We start from the raw sequence: 21,393 nt of genomic DNA on the forward strand, positions 1-21,393 counted from the left end.
ATGAATGTGTTCCATGTTATTACATTTTCCCTAGTTCTTCAAGAAGTCAAGCATATTACTGTTTCTCCTAATGCTAGTGTAGTATTTTCACAGGACCCTGCTTCACAGACACCAGTTTGTCACCCCCATAGTTTATTCAGGTTGTTTGAGGAACAATATTTATCACCTTTTTTGGTAAACTTACTTTTCATGAAAAAAGTACAGCATCTGGACCAAAGATGCTGATGATGGCAAATGCTTTTTTTTAAGCTGAAGAAGATCTTACAAGTATTTAAGTGGCTGTGGAGATTGGCTCTTTAGATGCAATGAATCTAAAACTGTAGCCCTGATCTGGACTGTGTTGGGTGCTTTTCGAGCTTTGATTTGCACTGGTTCAGTCATGCCTCCAATGCAGAATGGAAGTTTGAAACCTAACAGAACAGACATGGAATGGCAAATCTGAAATTGTGTCCAGAGATCAGTAGCTTTGTTTTTACAAGATTTTTTTTGTACGTTTAAACTGATGGCATAATACTGAGGGTTGTACTTGTTGGGTCTTTTAACAATTTGTTCAATGGAGGAGGAGGAGGCGGTAGAGAGAGCTATATTTATCACTACTGTTGTTCAATGGAATAATTGATTTTTTTAAATTTGGCAGCCAGCGTGCATTCTTTTTTCCCCCTTTTTCTTTGTATGTCCTCATCAGAGAAAGTGTTTCTTCCCAATTCTTAATGGAGGACTTTTACTCTGACCTTCTTTCACTGTGAAGTGTGTGATCTGCCAAAGCACCAGTGCTTCTCCTTGCTTGGCCTTGTACAGCCATAGAGTGTCTTGTATAGAGTGTCACAGCAGAGGACCAAGAAGTGGTCTGGGGGAAGAATAAGTGCCAGAAACTTGAACTTAGGTCTTTGTCATGGCAATTCACAATGCTATCCACAATGATTTTCTTCAGAATTGTCTCTTTGGATATGATCTTCAACATATTTCCAGAGAACCTTGACTGTAGGAGTTCTCTTGATGCCACTATTGTAGCAGGAAGAGCAGAGTTTTGTTACCCTTCATTTGATTTAGCCACCTAGGGGCATGTCTACACTATAGGACAAAGTCGAATTAAGATATGCAACTTTAGCTATATTAATTGTGTAGCTGAAGTCAAAGTAGCTTAACTCGGCTTGTGGCACTGTCTGCACGGCAGAAAGTCCAAGGGCAAACACTCTTTCTTCAACTTCTCTTACTCCTTGTGAAAGCAGGGTTACTGGCATTGCTTCAAATTAGCTGTCTTAACTAAACTGCTAATTCGAACCCTGGAAGATCAACAGTGGCAGCTTCGATTTTCCTCTGGAGTGTAGATGTAGTCTGGGAGTGATTCAGTCCTGAATATTGGCTGTTATAATACTGATCACCAACTTTGTGTTTTTCTCTCTCTTTTTTTTTTCAAATTTTGTTCTCCCTTGTTTTTTGGAAGTCTTCTCTCTTCCAGACTGGTACTTAATAGCAGTGGGTTAGAGAGATGAAATTTCTCATTATTAGAATTATTGAAATGGATTTTCAAAAGTACCTAAATGATTTAAGAACACAAATCCCATTGAAAATTGATTATTTCTACCACACCTTGGGTGTGCAAATTGCTTTACAGACAATTGTACAGCATATCTCCAAAATATCACAGAGACACAACAGGAAGTTAAACCTGTGCTAGATTGGTAGTCTGTTGTTGATGAAAAAGCATCTAACTGTTATAGTAGTTTGGGGCAGGGAACTCAAAAGTTAGTCTGGAATTACAGCAAGATGCCTAACATAGCACAGAGGTCGCTTTGGAGGAAGACATGTATGGGAATTCTATGGGATGGATCCTAAACTGGTATTCATTTGTCACAGCTTAGGGTCTGTTCCATCCATTTTTACCCCTGTGAACTCTATTATGGTCAAGGAAGGGTGGTAGCTTCTCCCTCCTAAGCTTATCAACACCAGCCTTACTGCCATAGGGGATTGTTTTAATGTGAGGCATTCCCTCCTAGAGGTCCCAAGTGTTTTGCACTCTACAAAGATGTGATCTTAATTTTAGCTGTTTTTCAATAAGGTTTTTTTTCCTTTTTAATTTATGAAATTGCTCATCAATTGCACCAAATACCCAGTGCTCAGCGATAGTGCATTCATGGATAGAACTGGTTCCGAGGCAAGAGGTGAATGTTTGAGGCCCCATTCTGCAAGATGCTGATTGTCATCTATTCTGATTTGAAACTAAAGGATTTTCAGTCCCTTGAGAAAGAACCTCATAGAGATGAGATCTGTGGCCCAATTCTGCTGCCACTGAAGTTAATGGCAAAATTCCTACTGACTTTAGTGGAGTAGTATTAGGGTTGTTTGGACTAAACATCATCAGAGCCAGTTTGGAAAAGCGAAATGAAATATTTGCTGTTATCCATGTTGATAAATAGTGGAAGGACATTAAACTTCCAGCCCTCTGTGTCCTCGGCTGGGTACATAAATCTATTTCTCCATTTTGTTGCACAGTGTATAACTCTGCTTCCTAAAACAGAATAGAATAACATGAGACCGCATTCACAAAACAATCTTTCATGTTTGGGGTTTTGGGATGTTTGAAAGAAGGGGGAATGAAGTTGAAAATGAATAATTGTTCATTTGAAAAAAGAAAAAAAAAACATATAGAGTCAGATGTAGAATTAGTGCTTTGTCAATCCCTGTGAGTACAAGGTCAGATTTCCAGACCACGCTTGCATCTTATCCCTTGTAATCATAGAATTGTTCTCTTTGAAAGGAAAAGTTACGTGTTAAAAAGTGATTTAACTAATCAGTGTTTAAGGAAGTAGTGCAAATGCAGGGCTTCCATTATAGAAAGAGAGAGTGTGTGTGTGTGTGTGTGTGTGTGTGTGTGTGTGTGTGTGTGTATGTAATTAATGCTTTTTGGTAAATGTATTATACATAAAATGGCAGCTAGAATTTTTAAATCATTTTTGGAGGCGGGACATTGGATTCCACTGAGCTTTAGTTAGGGTGACGTGTGTGAGGTCAGTGCCAAATTTCAAATGCCCTTTAAATTTTTAAAATGTAAACACATACAGTCTTTTCCAATAAAGTTTTAAAAATTCAATACAGGGCTAAAATCACATTTTATTTATAAAAAAACATTTTTCATGTATTTACAACAATTGATTTAATTGTATAAATAAAACAAGCTTTGCATAAATTAATACAATATTTGCACTGGAATAGCATGATAATTACCCTGATTTTAGGGAATGAAGTGGTTCGGGCTTCTATTTACTCTAGCTGCTAAACTCATCCATCTAACACTTAAACTAACGTGATTTCTTTAGCACCAACCTGTTAACAAATAATTTTTTAAAAGACTGAATTTTGCAAGTTACTGTATTTCATGGAAGGCTTTTTCCAAAGTTTCTATAGTCAATTACATTTTTTAAAGAAAACACACTTTTTAAAATTGGATGTATAATAGTGGTAAATCTTCGCTATTTTTGGTTAATAAAAAAGGTACACATGCATCACTAATTAACAATAGGATTTTTATAAGACTTTTTGTAATATTATGCAATATTTAAATTTGTGTTGATTTTCTCAATTTTACATGTAGTAATTAATTTTGTCTTACTGACAGATGATTCTCAATGACTGATTTTCAAGAGAAAATCCAGACAGGTATTTTAATGCTTTGTTTTCATTCAAGAAGCCTTGTATTCATGGTTCTGGTTATTGTTAAGGGGCACTGAACTAGGCTCTGTTATAAATTAAAGTTTTAGTACTATGTAGATAACTGAATCAGTTTTCATATTCTTATCTTTATGAAAATCTATTCGGGGTGTGTGTGAGCAAATTAGGTTCCCACCCTCCTCTGCACAGTGCATATACCATGTATATAATTCGAACTTTCTCCCTTCCTGAGCTTTGGTTTTATTAACAAATGTAAGTAAAGCCCCCCCCCCCAAGGTTGACTGCTTTTCCACCAGTAGAGCCCCCTGTTTAGTAAGGAAAAGAAAGATGCTTTGACACCCCACCCTTCTGTTATTTCCTGGTTGGAGATCACCTGCCTGTGTGATTCCTGTGTAATTTACAGGGCACAGGCATCTGACATGTGGGTGATTCAGCAAAGAAACCCCAAATTCTTGTGACTATTATAGGGAAGCTGCAGGTGATAAATTTAGGCCAAAATTAAGGAGATTTACTTTATATCCAGTTAAGAGCACCTCTCTTTTTAGAAATATCACAGTGCACAGGCAATATGGAAAAAATGAAAAAAGCAAACAAAAAACAGCAAAAAAAAAATACAAAATTGGAGTTAACTGCAAATAATATAAAATATCTGCTTTTTTTCTTTACAATTTTGAACGTGATTGTTTGCCATTTCCCAGTTAGCTATTGGAACACTTAAGCCATAATAAACAGTGCACCTTTAACATACTTATTAATTTCTTGTTATGCTGCTATGAACTTACCTTTGTCTCTCTTTCACTTTCTCTCTTTCAATCCCTAACTATTGATCCACATTTCAGTCTTACAATCTATATATATTTTAGTATTTTTGACGTAGTTCAGCGGCTGTTTGGGTTCTGCAGTTTTTAGGGATTTGTAGTTCAGCCATTTTAAATACGTAAGGCTGATAGTTATAGATAATTCTTTCCAAACCATGTGTCATTCTCATTGCCATTAATTGGAGTTTTATATCGATGCCTCTACAATATACAGATTGTTTGCTCTATCTGAATACAAAAACTGGCTAATCTCAGTGTGAAACTTTTTTTTTTTGCCAGTTTTAATGCTGTTTTGTGATAAAGCTATAAACAAAACAAGTGTTGACAGAGAGAAAATATGAATGAGTGCAGCATTTGTGACCTGATGGAACGACTGAAATCAGTGGGGACTTCTCATTAATTTCAGTGGGGTTTGGATTAGGCCACTGGTTTTCACTACAAGGTGATCTGTAAATATAAACTTTTATGGTGTACAGAGCCTTCGTATTCTGTCTTCTCACCTCGTCCTGTTGGTGTCACTTCCTGAACCCTTAGCTGTAACAGGAATGTCAGCCTTGATTATCTCCTTATGTGCCTCTCACACACTGTCTGCACCTTCTTCTACACTGTCCCTCTACAAAAAAACTCCCTTTCCAATCTGAGCTATAAGGCAGCTGTCACTGAAATCCTTCCTCAAAGTCCTCTTATGTAACAGTGTTTGTGAGAGGTTGTCTATACATGACAGTCAATCCAGAAAAGTCCCTGAATATCTCTGTATGTAGACACATTTATTTCAAAATAGGCATTAATGGCATTAATCATGAATTGCTAGTCTGGAATAGCTCCCTATGTAGAAAAACCCTAAGTAAACAGCCAGTTAATGGTGTCTAAGGGGAAGAACAATAGGAATAATGTGTGTATGTGTATACATTCAAGTGCACACATTTGTGTAGGACCTAGGACAAGGGGGTATTAATTCTGACTGAGTCGAGAACTCTAGATGGTATTTTGCTGTAAATAATAAGCAGCAAGAAAATAATACAGCCCTTAATGCTATTTATTATATAGTGTATAATAACAATTCTACTGACTGCATACACGTTTCATGAGACCCATTTTGATGGCAATACTTTTACCAAAAACTATGTATACCATTAAGGCATAAATTAATTCTCTATATTTGCTTAGAATTTAAAAAAATGTCAGTGTCACCTTTCTAAGTGAGCTGCACACAGACTTTTGTGTAAACATAATCTATCCAGGCTGAGCCCATGAAAAGTGGTGGAACACCTGACACTTTTGGGATCTGAGGCATTGATCAGTCAGATATTTGGCCAGCCATATACTTGCCTGGATAGATATATTTACCTATAACAACTTTGTGCATGCTTTTCAGTTATTTGGACCCATATATTATATGTACACACACAAATGTCTGGAGCTCAGCCACCTTATACCAGCTGAGGATCTGGCCTATGATAAGTCTGCAACTGCCTGCAAGTGCAAGCGTCTATGTTTTAAATCGTGGCTATATGTTTTACAGTAGTTTAAGGTGGAAGGTCAGGGCCCCGCATCACTTAAACTCTCTTGTCTTTCTGTCTTTGAACAACTCTTTCTGTAATACTATTTTGTTACACAAGTTTTTGCTACTGCTGTCCTTGGTGTTCCATGTTATCTCTGTGTGAAGAAATTCCATCTAAGTTCCTTTTTCTTAGGATCAGTTAATGCCCAATTGCTATTGGATATGATACTAGTTTATGTAGCCTTCTATAGCAGTTCTGTACTCCTTAACCTCTTCTTCAAAGAAATGTAGGTCTGATTTGTTTTGGTTTGTGTGTCATTTGATATTCTCCTTAGTAATTTCTCAATTTTTGAAATGGTAATATAGTCAAAGCTAACGTAGTGTTCCAAATGTTTCTTTACTATCCTTCTATAAAGTTCAAACATGATTTTTAACATTTGATAATCAATCTCTCTGTTTGTGTATCACAGAAGTATCTTTTCTTTTTTTGTGCTGCTGTTAGGTTTTGTGATTAAGATTTTAACCCTTTATTCAGGATTACCCACAGCACTTCTGTTGTGTCCCTATTGGTTGATAAGAACTCTAAGCATCCCTTTTTGCTTTGTACATAGTTCACCCTACAATTTTCTTTATTGAATTGTATCAAATCTTTTTCCATATTCCCTCAAAGAGACATGGACTTTTTAATTTTTGGCACCCTCATTTTTATTATGATCAGCTTCCCCTCCATTTTCTATATTGAGTAAATGTCAATCTCCCCACCCCGGAAGATTTTTTCTTTTGAGTCACTGATCCTGAAAGTGAACAAAATCAGTATATTAGTGTTGCTTGTGAAACACCAGTCACAAACACCCATAGTCTTAATTTCTCCATGTAAGGACAAGCTATGCCTTCAAATATTCTTTCCATTGCTTTATCCAGTATTCCGCTCACCCTCTCTTCAAAACTTCCTCACATTGTAAATTAGTCTGTCAGAAGGTCGTGCAGCAAAAGCCTTCTTAAAGTCCAAGTAAATCACGCTCACGGCTCCCTTCATCATTTTTTTGTTTATTTTTTCAAAATATTCTATTAGTTTTGTTACGTATGATCTCCCTTTTGTGAATCCATGCTGAATATCTTTAATTAAATCATAACTTTCCCTACTTTGTCCCTGATTAGTGTTTCCAATACCTTACCCACTGCTGAAGTCAGGCTTACTAGTGTTTAATTTCCTTGATCTTCCCTGGAGCTGTTATTACATTACTCCTCCTATCCAGTGGCATTTCCTCTCCCTCCAAAGATATTTGCTAAAGCTTCCCTATCCCTTTGCCTCTTCCTGCAAAATTCTGGCATGGATCCCATCTTTGGTGACTGATTTTGGAGGTTAAATAGTGTTCACGATACATTTTTACAGCTTCACCTTTAATATCATTTCTTAATCTTTCTAATTCTAAGTAGCAGGTGTTCTTGACAGCATGGATCGTCCCCTGTTCCTGTTGCATCTAGTAGGAACAGGATTAGGCTTGTGAGTTCACAGCTTTGTTGGTTCCAAATGAACTTTTCTTTGCTCGTAGAGCTTCTTTTAAAGATGGCCTCACCCCAACTTTTGAATAAGTCAGAGCAGTGCACTCAAATTGGATTGTTAGATAGCTAATTAAAATGAAAAAGACCAAGCCACATAAAATCACTGACACCTGTCTATCTTAAGTATTTATACAGCCTGTGCTACTAGTGTTTCTGGGCACTTCACTATATTTAATATATATATCCTCACAAAATCCCAGTCAGGCCGAGTGGTGCTGTTATTCCCATTGCACTGATGGGGAGTGCAGGTGCAGAAGATCTAAGTTAAAGGTCATGTGGATAAAGCAATAATTGAACCCAAATCTTTGAGGGCCATGCTAACACAGGCATCAGTGGACCATTCTTCCTCTTATGAATCCAAGATCTTTGGTTCACAAACTTAGAGTTTACATTTGTGTCTGTAGTGTATTTTGGTAGGTAATGTGTATATTCTTTCTACTGATACTAACTTTTCTTTGAACATCTGCCATTTCCATATAGAATTCCTCCATTAAGGTCTTAAGAGTCACTGACACTTCTATCCAAAATTAACTCTGCTGAAATTCAACAGTGTTTTAGCTGTAAATTCAGTCCTAGCTCACTACATGCATATTGTATGAAAAGAAACGATATTCCTAGGAAGCCCATTTATTGTAATGTAACCCCCCAGACTCAGATTTAAATCATAGCAGTTCTGCTGCCACGGGTTGCAAAAGACAACCTCAACAGAAAAGATTCAACTAAAGGAGGAATCAAAGTAGTTCCTTCAACACTGTCTAGACCAGTGTTTCTGAAAGTGTGCCACGAAATCACTTTGAGAAACACATTAACTGGCCGCCCTGGTTTGTTTATTTACTGATGCCACGGCTATGGAGCCTCGTGGCTCCCATTGGCTCCGTTTCATCCTTCCCACGGCTCCCCTTGGCTGCAAAGGATGAAACAGAGCCAATGGGAGCTGCGAAGCTCCTGGCCGTGGCGCCAGTAAATAAACAAACCAGGGCGACCAGTTAATGTGTTTCTCAAAGTGATTTCACAGCACACTTTCAGAAACACTGGTCTAGATCCCCTGGAATGTATTTCCCCACCATCCTTTAGACTCTCTCAAAAGATATTAAAATAAAAAAGTGTAATATTCTCTATCTTCATATATATATATATATATATGAACTTAAAATAATGCAAAGGAACATAAATGTTAAAGGCATTAAAATAAAGTGCGAAATTTTCCAAATGTTTTAAGGCAGATTTTGTTCCATTCCTCCTGTTTACAACTATAGGAGTCAAGTGACTCTGTCCCCATGAACTATCATGGAAATGGATCCCCTAAGGCTGCAACTTAAACCAGAAAACAGCCACTCTGTCCTTAATTCACCTCATTTTGATTAAAAACTGGTACTGGATATGATATGTAAGATCACACATACTGCTCTGAGACCCTGGAAACATTAGCATGATGGAATACGTCAGGGGTGGAGTGGCAGCCTTGACTCTGAATATTTTCAGCTTTTGTCAGTTAAAGTCAGACAGTGAATGTTACTGTAATGACATTTTATATCTTCCATTCTGTATTCTAGAGGAGGGAGCCACAGGTGTTCTATTGGAATTACTCACACATTTATACAATTGGACATTGTCATTAAATGGACTTAAAACTAAAAAGCCTTTGTCTGTGAAAGGTGACCAATAGAAACAGACTTTGGATTATCTGATATCCCATAACTTAATCATATGGCTCTTAAGAGTGGGACATAAGCAGCTGTGTCTCACTAATATGCATGCAATATGTGTAAAGTGATATGCTTTAATTCTAAACTTGTTTTTAGCAGGAAGAAAAAGCATTTAGATGAGGAACATTAAGATTCAGTATTAACCATTTTTTTCCTCAGGGCAAAATTATTCATCACCTGATATTTATTAAGGCAGCATTTTTATTTTATTGCTATATACCATAAAGGATCTTTCCAAACATTCTCAAAGTTTTGTGATAAAGTTTAATAGAGTAGCTAACATGATTCAAGTGGCTTTTCAAAATCAATGATTTTGAAAAGGAGTTTATTTAAAAAAAATAAATATTGTCAGACAACACAGCTGAAATAAGCAGGACTAGCATTCATTTAATTTACTATTTCAGTTTATTTTTTTATTCATCCTCCCATATTACATAAATTTGATTTCAGTATTGTAGTCTTAATTGTTAGTTTGTGTTGGTTTAATCTCTCTTATTTAAATATGTTTGCTTTAATAATATTTAAAAAAAACTAAGACAAAGAAACTGTAGATTAGAGATTTTATTTTCAGGGTAAAATGATACGGATAAGTGAGCGTCAACTGACCAGAAATTATTTGCTTCTGTCTGTTAGACACGTAATGGAGTCATTTAACTAGTCAAATTAGGAGCTGTAGAAATGCACCATGCTTCATTACTGAGTTCGAATGGGCACCATTTTACATTTACGTCAAAAATTATCTCATAGCAAATTAATGTTTTCATTGTGCTGAAAAGTCAAAGCTATGCAGTGTTAGCACCACCTAGAGGATACATCAAAATATTTTTAAAATGTTTTCAATACAAGAAAAACAATGATGAATGTATTATAAAAACTCTTTCAGTTTCTATACTGTTGGCTATATGCATTTTTACACGCAGAAAATAATTCTCTTAAAATATGGACAGTTTCTTTTATTTGAATATATTGAGACATTTTCAGTTTTAGTCTGAGAGTTTCAAAAAAATAATTTTGTATCTTCATTAAAAATGTCTGGTAAGGTAAGATGAATGAGGTGAGGAGAAAATAGTTATTTAACAAATTAAACATTTATGCAAACAATTGGTGGTTATCTACTGAAAATGAAATGCTCAAGATTACTTAAAGAACCCAGGTGAATGAAGAAAATGAGAGCAAAACTGGAATGCATTTTAAAAATATTTCATCATTTCTCTGGGTGGCTCTGGTGTGAAAAATGTAAAGATTAGCATAACATTTAAAGAAAGTCACTTAAAATGTGGTGTAAATTCTGGCCCTCAAACTTCTGAAATTACATTTCCTACTGACAATGTAAAATAGAATTTCTTTTGGCCAAGAATACCCAACTGGAATTGAAGTTACAGTGGACATCTTCGACATCAAGAGTTGATAATGGCAAGGAAAGCAGGTTTAATAGCTAACTGTTTTGTGATGAAAGAATATGCCTAAACCAATTGCCTTTAGGAAGTACAAAATTGGGGATTGTTGCTTTTATAAAACTTTAGGAGTATGTGGAATGAAGTTGACATAACAATTAGCAAGTAAGACTTACATCAGATATTCTATAGGCCATGATTCAAAGACCAGTGAGGTCAGTGTGAGTCTTTCCATTAATTTCAGTGGCCAATGGATCAGGCCCAAACTTGAAAACCCGTTAATATGTTTTAGGGTTGGACCATTAGATCATCTAGTTTAAAACCATCTGCATAACATGGACCATAGAATTTCACTCAGCGATTCCTGCAATGAAGGGATTTCCCTACATGAGCAATTAGATCACTCAAGTGACTATGGAATACTCATTTGTTTGTAGGATTTGAATGCTTGATCTGAACCTTCCTAAATATATTTTTACATGTGTTTTAATTGACAAGAATATCTGAACTTATTTTTCTAATGTTATGTTCTTTAAATCTCAATGAGTTTGCCATGCTAATATTCTTTGAAAATTTTTATAGAATAAAAATTAACCAAAAATCCTTTTATATTTATATAATAGCTTGATACAAAGATGAGCAAATAGGAGTAAGTGGGACACAGTTCATCTGGTATTACATTTATCTCTGACACAAATATTCATTTATTAATTAAAATGCTGCCTGCCAACTCTATTTCGAAGACAATAATTCCACATATTTGTGTCAAGTATGTAATTTTGTTAGTATACTCTATTTTTTGTATTTCAATGATATGTTCTTCAGGATCCTTTTGAAAATCAAATAATTGATTGTGATATTGTTTCCTGGTTAAGTACAGTATCTTAAGCACATACTGTGTAAGTTCAAGAATTTGACAGTGACTTTAGGGCCATGCCAAATTGGTAGGCAAAAGAACATCCCTGTGAGTGAGTTTTCCTTTTGTTTTAAACAAAGCTATTTTTAATGGCTTAAGCACATTGCTGAGAAGAATTTCTTTGAAATAGCAAACAAAAAATGTTAAGAGCCTTCTTTACAAGTACTCTGGTATTTTCTTCTTTAAATGTAGAAACACTTTACCTGTAACCATGAATCTTGTCTGCTGAGATGATTCAGCCTTCATGTTATGTTTACCAAGGCCAGACTAGAGAATCAAATAATTTATAACCATTCCTGTTGGATTTTATGTAATAACTTTGGAACTCATATAAAGTAATGATCCACAAACTCTTTTAATGTTCATTATAAAATATGAAATATTTCTCAGAACCATTGCAATTATGTGACCAGACATAACTGTTTCACACATGAGTAAATACAGGGAGGTTTAACATAACTTTATTATCTTCCTGTCTTTTCCTCTCATTGATGTGATAATGCTGTTTTAATATTTTTCTAAAGAAAAGTTAAGTAATTTCAGAATCTCTATTGAGGCCTAGTTTATTGGTTTTTGTAATGGAGCACTCAAGAATAATTATATTTATGATTAGACCGACACTAGCAAATGTTGTGTCTGAATAGAAGTAAAATACCCCAAAAGCTGTATGTAATTATAGATGTATTTGTCACTATGTCTACTGATTTTGTGTGCTATATAAAGTTGATACAGGGAAATAGTTAGGATCCATCTTTCTGGCCATTTGTTCTGTGCTCAGCACTACAGTATTGAAGCACCTTACCAAGGGACTTTCCCATTTTAATAGATATTAAAGTGTTAATAGGTATGGAATGGGAAAACTAGTTACAATGTCATGCACTAACAGTTCACTGATTATGTCGGGCAAAATATGCCCCCCACCCCAAAGGCAAACCCATAAAGAAAAGTTCTCAACACAATTGAGAAGACTGGTCTTCTTATGTTTCCTCTGTCTCCCGCACTTGAGAAGGGGGTTTAGGAGATCACAGAAGAGAGGGAGGGGGAGAGCTATATAGCTGGTGGAGCTCAGGAAAACCAGCCTACATCCCCAGACATTCAGGTTTTCTCAGGAGGCTCCCTCTTTGGAGCAATACTGCTGTTGGGTTTCCCCTTGGAGCTGATAAAATGAAAGCAGAAGATGCAGTGGTCAGTTCCTGCTAGTAATTTGCACCAGCAATTACTCCTGCATGATTGTCAAGCTGTACAGAGGGAAATGTGCCACAGAAAGAGGTTGCTTCTCTATCTTGCTACCCTATCCCAAACATCCCCGATCCATGGCTCTGTTCCATGCATGGAGGTTATCTTGATGTCAGTGGCCATTTGGAGAATGGCAATGCATAGTGGAGTTGTTTGAAGTCATCGTTTAATTCTGCCATATGAATGAAGAACCCATGCTGTAGACCTTCTTTACAGTGACTATTAAAAAGTTAAAATGAGAATTAAAGCTGGAAAATACCATTCTTATGTTTAATTTGTATTTTGGCAAGCTGAGATATCCTGGTCAGAACTGTGGTTCCTTTTTGAAATTTGGAAGGCATGTCAGACTATAGAGATGCTTAATCTAATATGGTTTACCCAGACCTGTTACTCTAGTGAACATTTTATCTAAGTAAAAGCTGCAGCATCATCTGTTTTCATAATTAATGGAATTCACCCCAGTAAACAGAACCCATGCCCCAGGAGTGTCCCTTAAAGAGAAATTTAAGCAGATTTACCTTATTATCCCTTACCTATGACAAAAGGAGCCTCTGTAATGTTCTGAATAAGCAGACATGGAGAGAATTGTACAATAAAGCTGGACATCTGAGGAGAGTTCAGTAGATCTGATCCAATTGCTACAACACATAGGAAGTTTAGCTGCCTTTTTTAGCCCATAGGGTTGGAATGGCAGCCCTGTAGCCCCACAACCTTCCAGGGAACTGAGAATTTGAATTCCATCCCCAAATATCCTTTTTGGTTCCTTTTACTCAGATTTTGTGCAATAAGAGGTAAATTCCATGCACTGAGAGGAAGGAAGAGAATTCATAAATGTTATTTTCATGAGTCAAGAATGAGCTGCACAGTGATGAATGGTGAAGTACAGCAGAGCCATGAATCAGTTATGCATGGTCATTCCTAAGTGAGAAAATAACTTGTTTATTCCACACATTTCCTTTGTTGTGTTTCATATGTGTAGAACAGTCAGTTCTCTTTAAGTTTAAAATTAAAATGAATTTGTTTTGCCTTATGAAATGCTGATGGATTAAACTATGATTCTACTTGTCCTTTTGCTGGTATTAAAATATGGTGTGACTAATGACATGATGAGATAATATATTCGTGAAGTCCAAAGGAAAGTTGTATTAAAACAATGTACTCATTCTCACTTCAGGCGGTTAGTGTAGCTTTGTTCAGCTATAAATATTAATCAATTTTTACAAATTTCCATATGCAAAATTTGACGTTTTCAAATTTAAAGAGAAATCAAGACTTTTCCCCAATGACAAAATATTAATTTTCACTAGAAAAAACTTTTTTTATCATACAGATGGCATATTTTGCCTCAGAACAAATCACTACTGTTGACTTGTTTCCTAATTGAAAATGTACCCCTTTTGTAAGAAATTTCACAGTTTTGACAATGAAGACCAACTTTTACTTTTTCTAAAAAAATATGAGAAATTCAAAATCAAACCACAAATTATTTCACTTTTTACAAAATTGTTCAAAGTATGATTTTCTTTAAGGTTCTGAAATTTGCTTTCCTCATCTTTAGGCAGAGATTAATATCACATTAGCTTGTATAAGGATAAAATAAAACAAGCACCTTTGTCATGTTGGCTGATACAAATGGAATCTGTATGGATCAGGTATAAAGATATGCTAAACCATAATAAAGAAAAAAGCGCCAAACTTCCATAGCCATGGACAAAAAGAATAAGGCTTCACGTAGCCAAAGCACATATAAAAATACTTAGTCACCTTCCAAATTTCCAGTCTAGTTTCCTATGATTCCTCTTCAGGACCTCCTAGTTCCTTTTGTTCACAAAAACGCCGTTTCATATGACAGTTGAAGTTAATTACTTTCCTACCCATTTCTCACTCCAGCTGTATGACTTGGCAATCCTTTCCCTGCATGTTATAGCATGATTTTGGTACCTGAACATGGAGTGATTCCGCAGAAGACTTGCACATGTCTATACAGATTTTAGCTGTGAAATGGCTGCTGAATATGTCTGTAAGTCCAATGACAGCAACCCTATGCATAGCTGCTGTGTAGATTTTCAGGATATGAATGTTTAACCAGTTAACTGGTGGGGGCTAGAGCAGGTTCCCCCTCCCCCAAGTAAAAGTCTGAGTAAAAGGAGCCACGGGCAAGGGGCTACTACAGCACCGAAGCCAGAGGCTGCTCCAGCATCCAGAGCAGCCTCTGTCTGTGGCAGGACTGGGTGCCCCACAGGGAGGGACTGTTCCGGCCAGGTTGGAACAGCCCCTGCCTGCAATTGTGTGGGGAGGTGCTTCAGTCCTGCGGCAGGACCCCCAATCTCCCTCCCTTTAAGCAATTAACCAGTTAAACAATACATTTAACTGGTTAACCAATTAAACAGGGTTTTACATCCCTAATAGGTTTGAATCATTCAATTTTCCTGTAATACAAGTAGGCATATGTTGCAGAGAGAGAGTTTGGCATCAAGTATTTTAGATTATTAGGATACAGTATTAGCCTTTTAATTGACTTTGCCTTGCTGCTTTGTGAAAACTAAAAGCACAACCCCACCTTCACCTTCACCTCCCAATCCTCTCCTGCCTCCCGCAAAACACAACCTGCATTTGCACTAGAATGAGGACTAATGTTAGATTTGCCTAGGATTTACATAAGAAATTGTAATGGATCATCTTTTTGACTAACCCTATCCAGTACATAGAATATATGATTTAAATTGAAATATTAAAAAATCATTTAAACAATATCTTAAATATCATTATTATGTTGGATTTTATGTTAAAGTATATTATCCACAGTCATCTCGTTTATACTATTATTTCAGCTATAAAACCTGAAATCTGTTGTCTTCAAGTCATAGTATTCTTTCACCATTGATGTATTCAGAATTGTTGACTGTCAATATTGCTGAGTGTACAACTGGCACACTTAGGTTAGCTTGCCTGAAACATTGTCTCTTGAGATTCAAAGGATGTCATTCCTGTCTAAGTGGTAGGGCGATAATACATCTGCACTCTCTGTATGTGACACCTAACTGTCATGTGGCTTTGTCAATGGACAGCAACGCCTGTCATTTTGCTGTGAAACCCAACATAAAGTGTACATCACCCTTGGCACAACATAAAGTGCAATGCATAAGGGAGGTTACACCAGGTGTCCATGGAATTTGAGTGCTTTGTTTTGATAGCCAATATTAAACAATAGCATTCTCTAAGGGCTAAATGTTGCTCTGCTACCCTGGAGTAAATTCAGAGTAGCTTCCCTAACTTGAAAGGGTCTGCTCAGACGCAAATAGGTCAGAGGATTAAAAGACCAAACATTCAGTGATGTATTTCAACCAAGGAGTGTCATTCTGAATACAGCCTGAGAGCCAGCCAACACATGGTTTTAGTAAATACATGGTCCCATGTATCCCTCCTCCCCAGGCACACACAAACTTCTGCTGCTCCTAGACAGAATAATTTAAATGAGGAAATTCAGTGGAGTTCCTCTAAAATAATATTGTTGCAATTGAGGGAGTTGTTCAAAAAGTAATAATATAAATGAGTATTTAATATATTTAGGGCTTTTGTTAGTAGATATTTAACTTAAAGAAAGAATTTAGACTTTTTTTCCTTTCAGCCTTCTGCTTCATGCCTCACCATACATCTAACTCCCCACACTAATTCCATAATGCGTAATTATAAGGTGGCAGTCTCAAAAGAAAGATTCAGATTGTTCAGTGAAAATGTGAAGTTATTTTATTCATCATTCTCATCACATCTTGGAAGTACCAATCAAAAATAGCTGAAATATTTTCCTAAACTAATTAGAGCCTGGCTTCCTTCTATAGAGTGTTCACAGAGTTGCCACTGATGTCAGCGGGAGCTCTGCTTTTGGAATGAATGCAGGATCAGACCCTAAAAGTTAGTTTTTGTTGGTGGAGGTTATTAAGCAGTAATTCAAATGACAGTCAGTAGCAGCAGGCAGTGATTATAATGTCTGACGGATTAATTCCACAAAGTGTTGAGTGCCCTTAACTTCAAAACTTTTGTAACAAGAGGGTTACATTTCAGCTCAGTGGCGCTATACATGCTGTTGAGCAATTAGACAATTTTACCAAATCTTATCCTGTCTTAAGTTTTAAGTTGTTTGGGGCCAGGGCCTTTTATATGTTTCTACGACAGGGTCCTGATCTTTCCAGGGAGTTCTGGATGCTTCTGTAATGTATATGTGAAATAACAATAATGATAGTCTTGATGTGGGAAGAAAGCTCTGAGGATCACCTACTTATAGTTTAGGTGTTAGTCCACGTAAAAGTATCTTGTGGAAGTTGATATGAATGTGACACTCATTAAAGTATTTTCTATTTTAATAAAAATGATTCATAAGGTGAAACATACATACAATGCAATTCCTAAAGATCTTGTGATTTTTTTTTGTTGTAATCTCCCCCCCCCCCCCCCATTTCAGGATTTGTAAGCACAATTGGAATGGTTAAACTTGTATTACAATAAATATTTTATACTGTATGAGTGTCATTAGGAGGTAAAGCTTGAATGTTTTAGCAAAATATATCATACATAAGGTATTTATAATATTGAAGATTGCAGTGCAACCGGCTGAATTGTATGTATAGATTTCTCGTGTAGCTGTTGATAGTCCTATAGTGAAAATACACTCTATTGAGTCTCACTGGGGACTATATTATTAAAATATATAAATGTAAAAATTGACTTTGGAAATTAAAAAATAAATTATACCTATAAATCAGGGATAGCTGATAAACTAATAAATATCTATCACTATTATATCTCATTATTTCCCAAAGATATCTGAAAAGCACTTAATTGCAACTCAGCAATCAATTATTCAATTAACCCTCTTCTCATCAAATATATATTTGATACAGTTTTGTGAAGCTTGGTCTCTAAAAGGTTTATATTGATTGCAGGTTTTAAGGCCACATGTTTCAGTTACTGGATATGTGCAGTTAAGACTGACATCTCATTTTGCTAGAATATGTAAATGTTTTAGTATAGTGAGCTTCAAAAGTGGCTAGAATTGTGAAACTGGTTTCCATTTCCTATTAACTATCTGCCAAAAGTGAGTTGCTTATGTAACACTTATTTCAAAAGTTATTCAAAAGTATCCAGCTAATTTTTATGTAAGGCTTATTTAATGGCTTGAGTTGACTTGTAGGGATGTAAAATCCCAGTTAACCAGTTAACTGGTTAAATTATTACACTTAACTTGTTAACCGCTTAACTAGGATTGAGCGAGCAGAGGCCTCCTCAGGCACCCATGGTGTGGTAAGCCTGGCCAGGCTGAAATGCCCTCTGCCCATGGTTCTGTGGGCCCAGTTGGGCTGGAGAAGCCCCACAGTACCTCCAGTTAACTGGTTAACCGGTCACATCCCTAGTTGACTCTGAACAACTTTTTATAGGTGTCCAAAAGGTGTTGGTTAAAACTGTTCATAAAACTTCCTACAAAATGTTTCATAGTATTATGATGATTTGTCAAGATCTAAATATTTGTAAATGCACGTGGATATCATGGAAGTTTTAAGGGGACCCAGGTAAGAGTCAGATGGAAACCTGCCTAGTTTCTTGCCAGCTCACCCACCCAAATCTTTGGCACCTGTAATCCTTGCAGATGATCTGAAAGTCTGGAACCCCTGTCTCCCAGGTTCATGGCTCCAGCATACCTGATTCCATTTCCTAAGATAATTCATTTTTTTATTTTGTTCCTAATTGGGGGAAAAAAACAGTTTTTGAAATTTCAAAATCCTCCACAAATTGAATTTTTCTGGCTCCTCCCAGCGTCAGTGTTGGTTAATTGTAAGTAGTCAGCTAAATTTAATGGTGTATATTCTGTTAGCCTGTTGGATGCAAGTGAAATCACATTGACTGAGAATACTCAGATGACTGAATCAAATACTCCTAATTGTTTGAAAATCACTTTTTACAGTCAGGCCAGGAAAATCCTATTACTCAAATGTTCATGGAAAGTGAGCACAAGAAGTGCGAGCATAGATGAAATGAATCTGTGTAAAAATTCATCCAGTTCTGGTAAATTTTTGGATCTAAGAACAGTGAAATACAGCCAAATAATGGTCTTTTTATTCCCAAAGTCGATGTGTAGGAGAATGAACAAAACTTGGCGCACCTGCTTCATACACATGTAATAATCAATGGGGCCAGATCCTGGGTGCACTTGATCTGCACTGTGTGTAGGTCATCAATGTACCTTCCAACAATGGCTTAAAAAATTTGCTTTTTCCCAGTCACATTGTTGCTTGGTGCCGGCTTGTTCCCTTTGCATGGAGTTGGAGATGTCTAAAAGCTGCTGCACTTCATGCTAGATGCAAACAGGCTTAGAGGACCAAAACCACAAATGAGGATTTACTTGGCACAAAGGTGTTCTGACCACATTCCTTATTCTGTGCTATACTGGTGGTAGTGTATGTCATGAAAGACCATAGGCTGGTTTTACATCCATGCAGGAGCCACCTTACATTGGGGTGATGATCTACCTGAGCTAAAATGGCTTTAGGGCAAGACTCCACTAACTGTGCTTCAAAAAGGTATGCCAGAAAGTCTACTCATTAACTCTAATGTGAAGTTGTTAGATTATCTGCCTTAACATCAAAGACTTTATGGGTAGATAATTTTTGGTGGGGGCAAAAAAAGGGCTTTTTGTTCTTTTATTACAGCCAGTAATAATGGATCTCAAATATTTTTAATCAAATGTTAAATGTCCTAAATCTTGGGTTTTCTAATAGACCACTCTTTTCATTATAGAAAGAAACAATTGTACAAAGAGATTCTTACAGTTCTGTTCCACAAAATAGTCACAGAACACTTACTGCATAACAACTGGTGCAATAGATATGAAATGGACTGCTTTTTTCACCAGAGCTTTCTCTTGCTGATACTTTGGTTTGTAAGTATATGAGGGAAGGACTGCTAAGTGGAGATGGTATACACAGAGGCAAAACGTCTGAGGTTTGTTGCAACAATTTCCTAGATTTCTTCTACTGGTCTGTGGTTAGATCAAAAGAGGAGAAATGTCGTGGGTTAGTAATCTTTGAAGGTCCTTTAAATGCGTTTGACATCGTAGTGTATCAAAATATTCAGTTCTGGCAACTCTCACTCTTTTTGATATTTAGATTTTGTTGTGAGTGTGCTTCAGTGTCTAATAGATTAACTTGGTTCTTTGGAAATGGTCTTTATGGGATGTTTAACTGTTGCTCTCATTATTGAATACACAGTATTTTCTTCATGAAAAACAGCGGATTTTTTTCCTCTTAAAGACACATTCATAAGCAAGATATTAGGAAACGGCTTTTTCTCTCCTGAAAAATATCATAAATAGTCTTGGTATGACCTTGTTAATGCAGGACCACTTTAGTAATCTGTGCCTAATGATTTTTTACATTAAACCACAGCTTGTGTTGGACCCTTGTGTGTCACAGTAATTTAAGAACAGTCATTTTGCACATTCCGATCCCATTATGTTACATTGTTACTGAATAAAGACTGGTATTATGTTGCTCCTATAAAGGGCAGAAGTGGCCTGAATTTTATCTGCTGAACGAATCAATGTGGATTATGTCAGCTGAAAAGAATTGTGGACTGTAGTCTCCAGCAGATGGGGGAGATTTTAAAAATGTATCTGTTTGGTTCTGAATATATCAGCTAAGATAATACCTTGTGGTGACTGAAAAGTAGTTTTTTCTCTCTTTTTTTCAATGAAGACTGTACCAATTATCATTTCAACATAAAGTATTAGGAGATCAATTGGGAACTGAATGCCATTTCCTAATGTTAATACAGTGTTTTATTTAAGCTGCCTTGACAGGCTGTCTAGGCTGTGGGAAAAAGACTGAGCAAATAATGAGTAAAGGGTTTAGAAAAAAGACAGAGGGCGGAGTTTGGCAAACGATGTGAGCTATTCATCAACAACTCAACAAGGATGATGGAAATAATAAGCACTCCTTAAAGAAAAGGGGAAAGGATTTTTCTTTAAAGAAACAGTTTCTTTAAAAATAGCATATTCAACTCTAACTTTGTATTACTTTCTGATTAGCCGATTTTAAACTTCCTGGAATCAGCAAATGCTTCCCTTTGAAATGGATAGTATGCATTTAAACAGTGTACATTCTTTAGTAATCAGTTTAAAAAAACAGTGTCTAATTTCCTGTTCATTCGTGCAAATTTCTTACCATGTGGCATTGTCATTTAATATCTAAAGTACATTAATGCATTTCTTTAATGCAGAAACCCTCAGACAAATCCCCTGTGTGAAATAATTTGTGTGAACTTTGAACTGACCGTGAATGAAATCAGGATCTTATTATACCCTTTATTTACATGGTGCAGAAAATCTTTGAAACTTAATAGTAGCACAGATACAATATACACATCCACTGTGACACTTAAAATAAAATAACTTTCCTACATTTTTGAAGTGTTCCCCCAGCTATTTAGATATTTTTATGGTGCTGCTGAAAAATATTTACCTTAGAAATCAATAGGCTAGTCTGATATTATTGTGTTCTGAGTTGCTGCATTTCTATTCAGCAGATCTAATTCCACCATC

The 21,393-nt window shown here is 36.2% G+C and overlaps 1 protein-coding gene across 17 annotated transcripts in view; it reads left to right on the forward strand.

Moving 5' to 3' along the window:
- The window catches only part of ZNF536 (zinc finger protein 536), a 456,239-nt gene that overhangs the window by 372,458 nt on the left and 62,388 nt on the right, over positions 1 to 21,393 (forward strand). Inside the window, exon 9 of one of the 17 annotated variants that reach the window (XM_089781487.1) lies at positions 3,617 to 3,658. The exons of 15 other annotated variants lie outside the window; for them this stretch is intronic. In XM_089781487.1, coding sequence (XP_089637613.1) covers positions 3,617 to 3,630 — 14 coding nt within the window. In that variant the 3' untranslated portion in view covers positions 3,631 to 3,658. Of the gene's footprint in view, positions 1 to 3,616; positions 3,659 to 21,393 lie in introns of those variants that run through there. One more of the 17 variants, XM_089781486.1, reaches the window with a different exon arrangement.

Source organism: Pelodiscus sinensis, chromosome 12 (assembly GCF_052426305.1).
Source record: "Pelodiscus sinensis isolate ZL-2025 chromosome 12, ASM5242630v1, whole genome shotgun sequence".
Taxonomy (NCBI): domain Eukaryota; kingdom Metazoa; phylum Chordata; order Testudines; family Trionychidae; genus Pelodiscus; species Pelodiscus sinensis.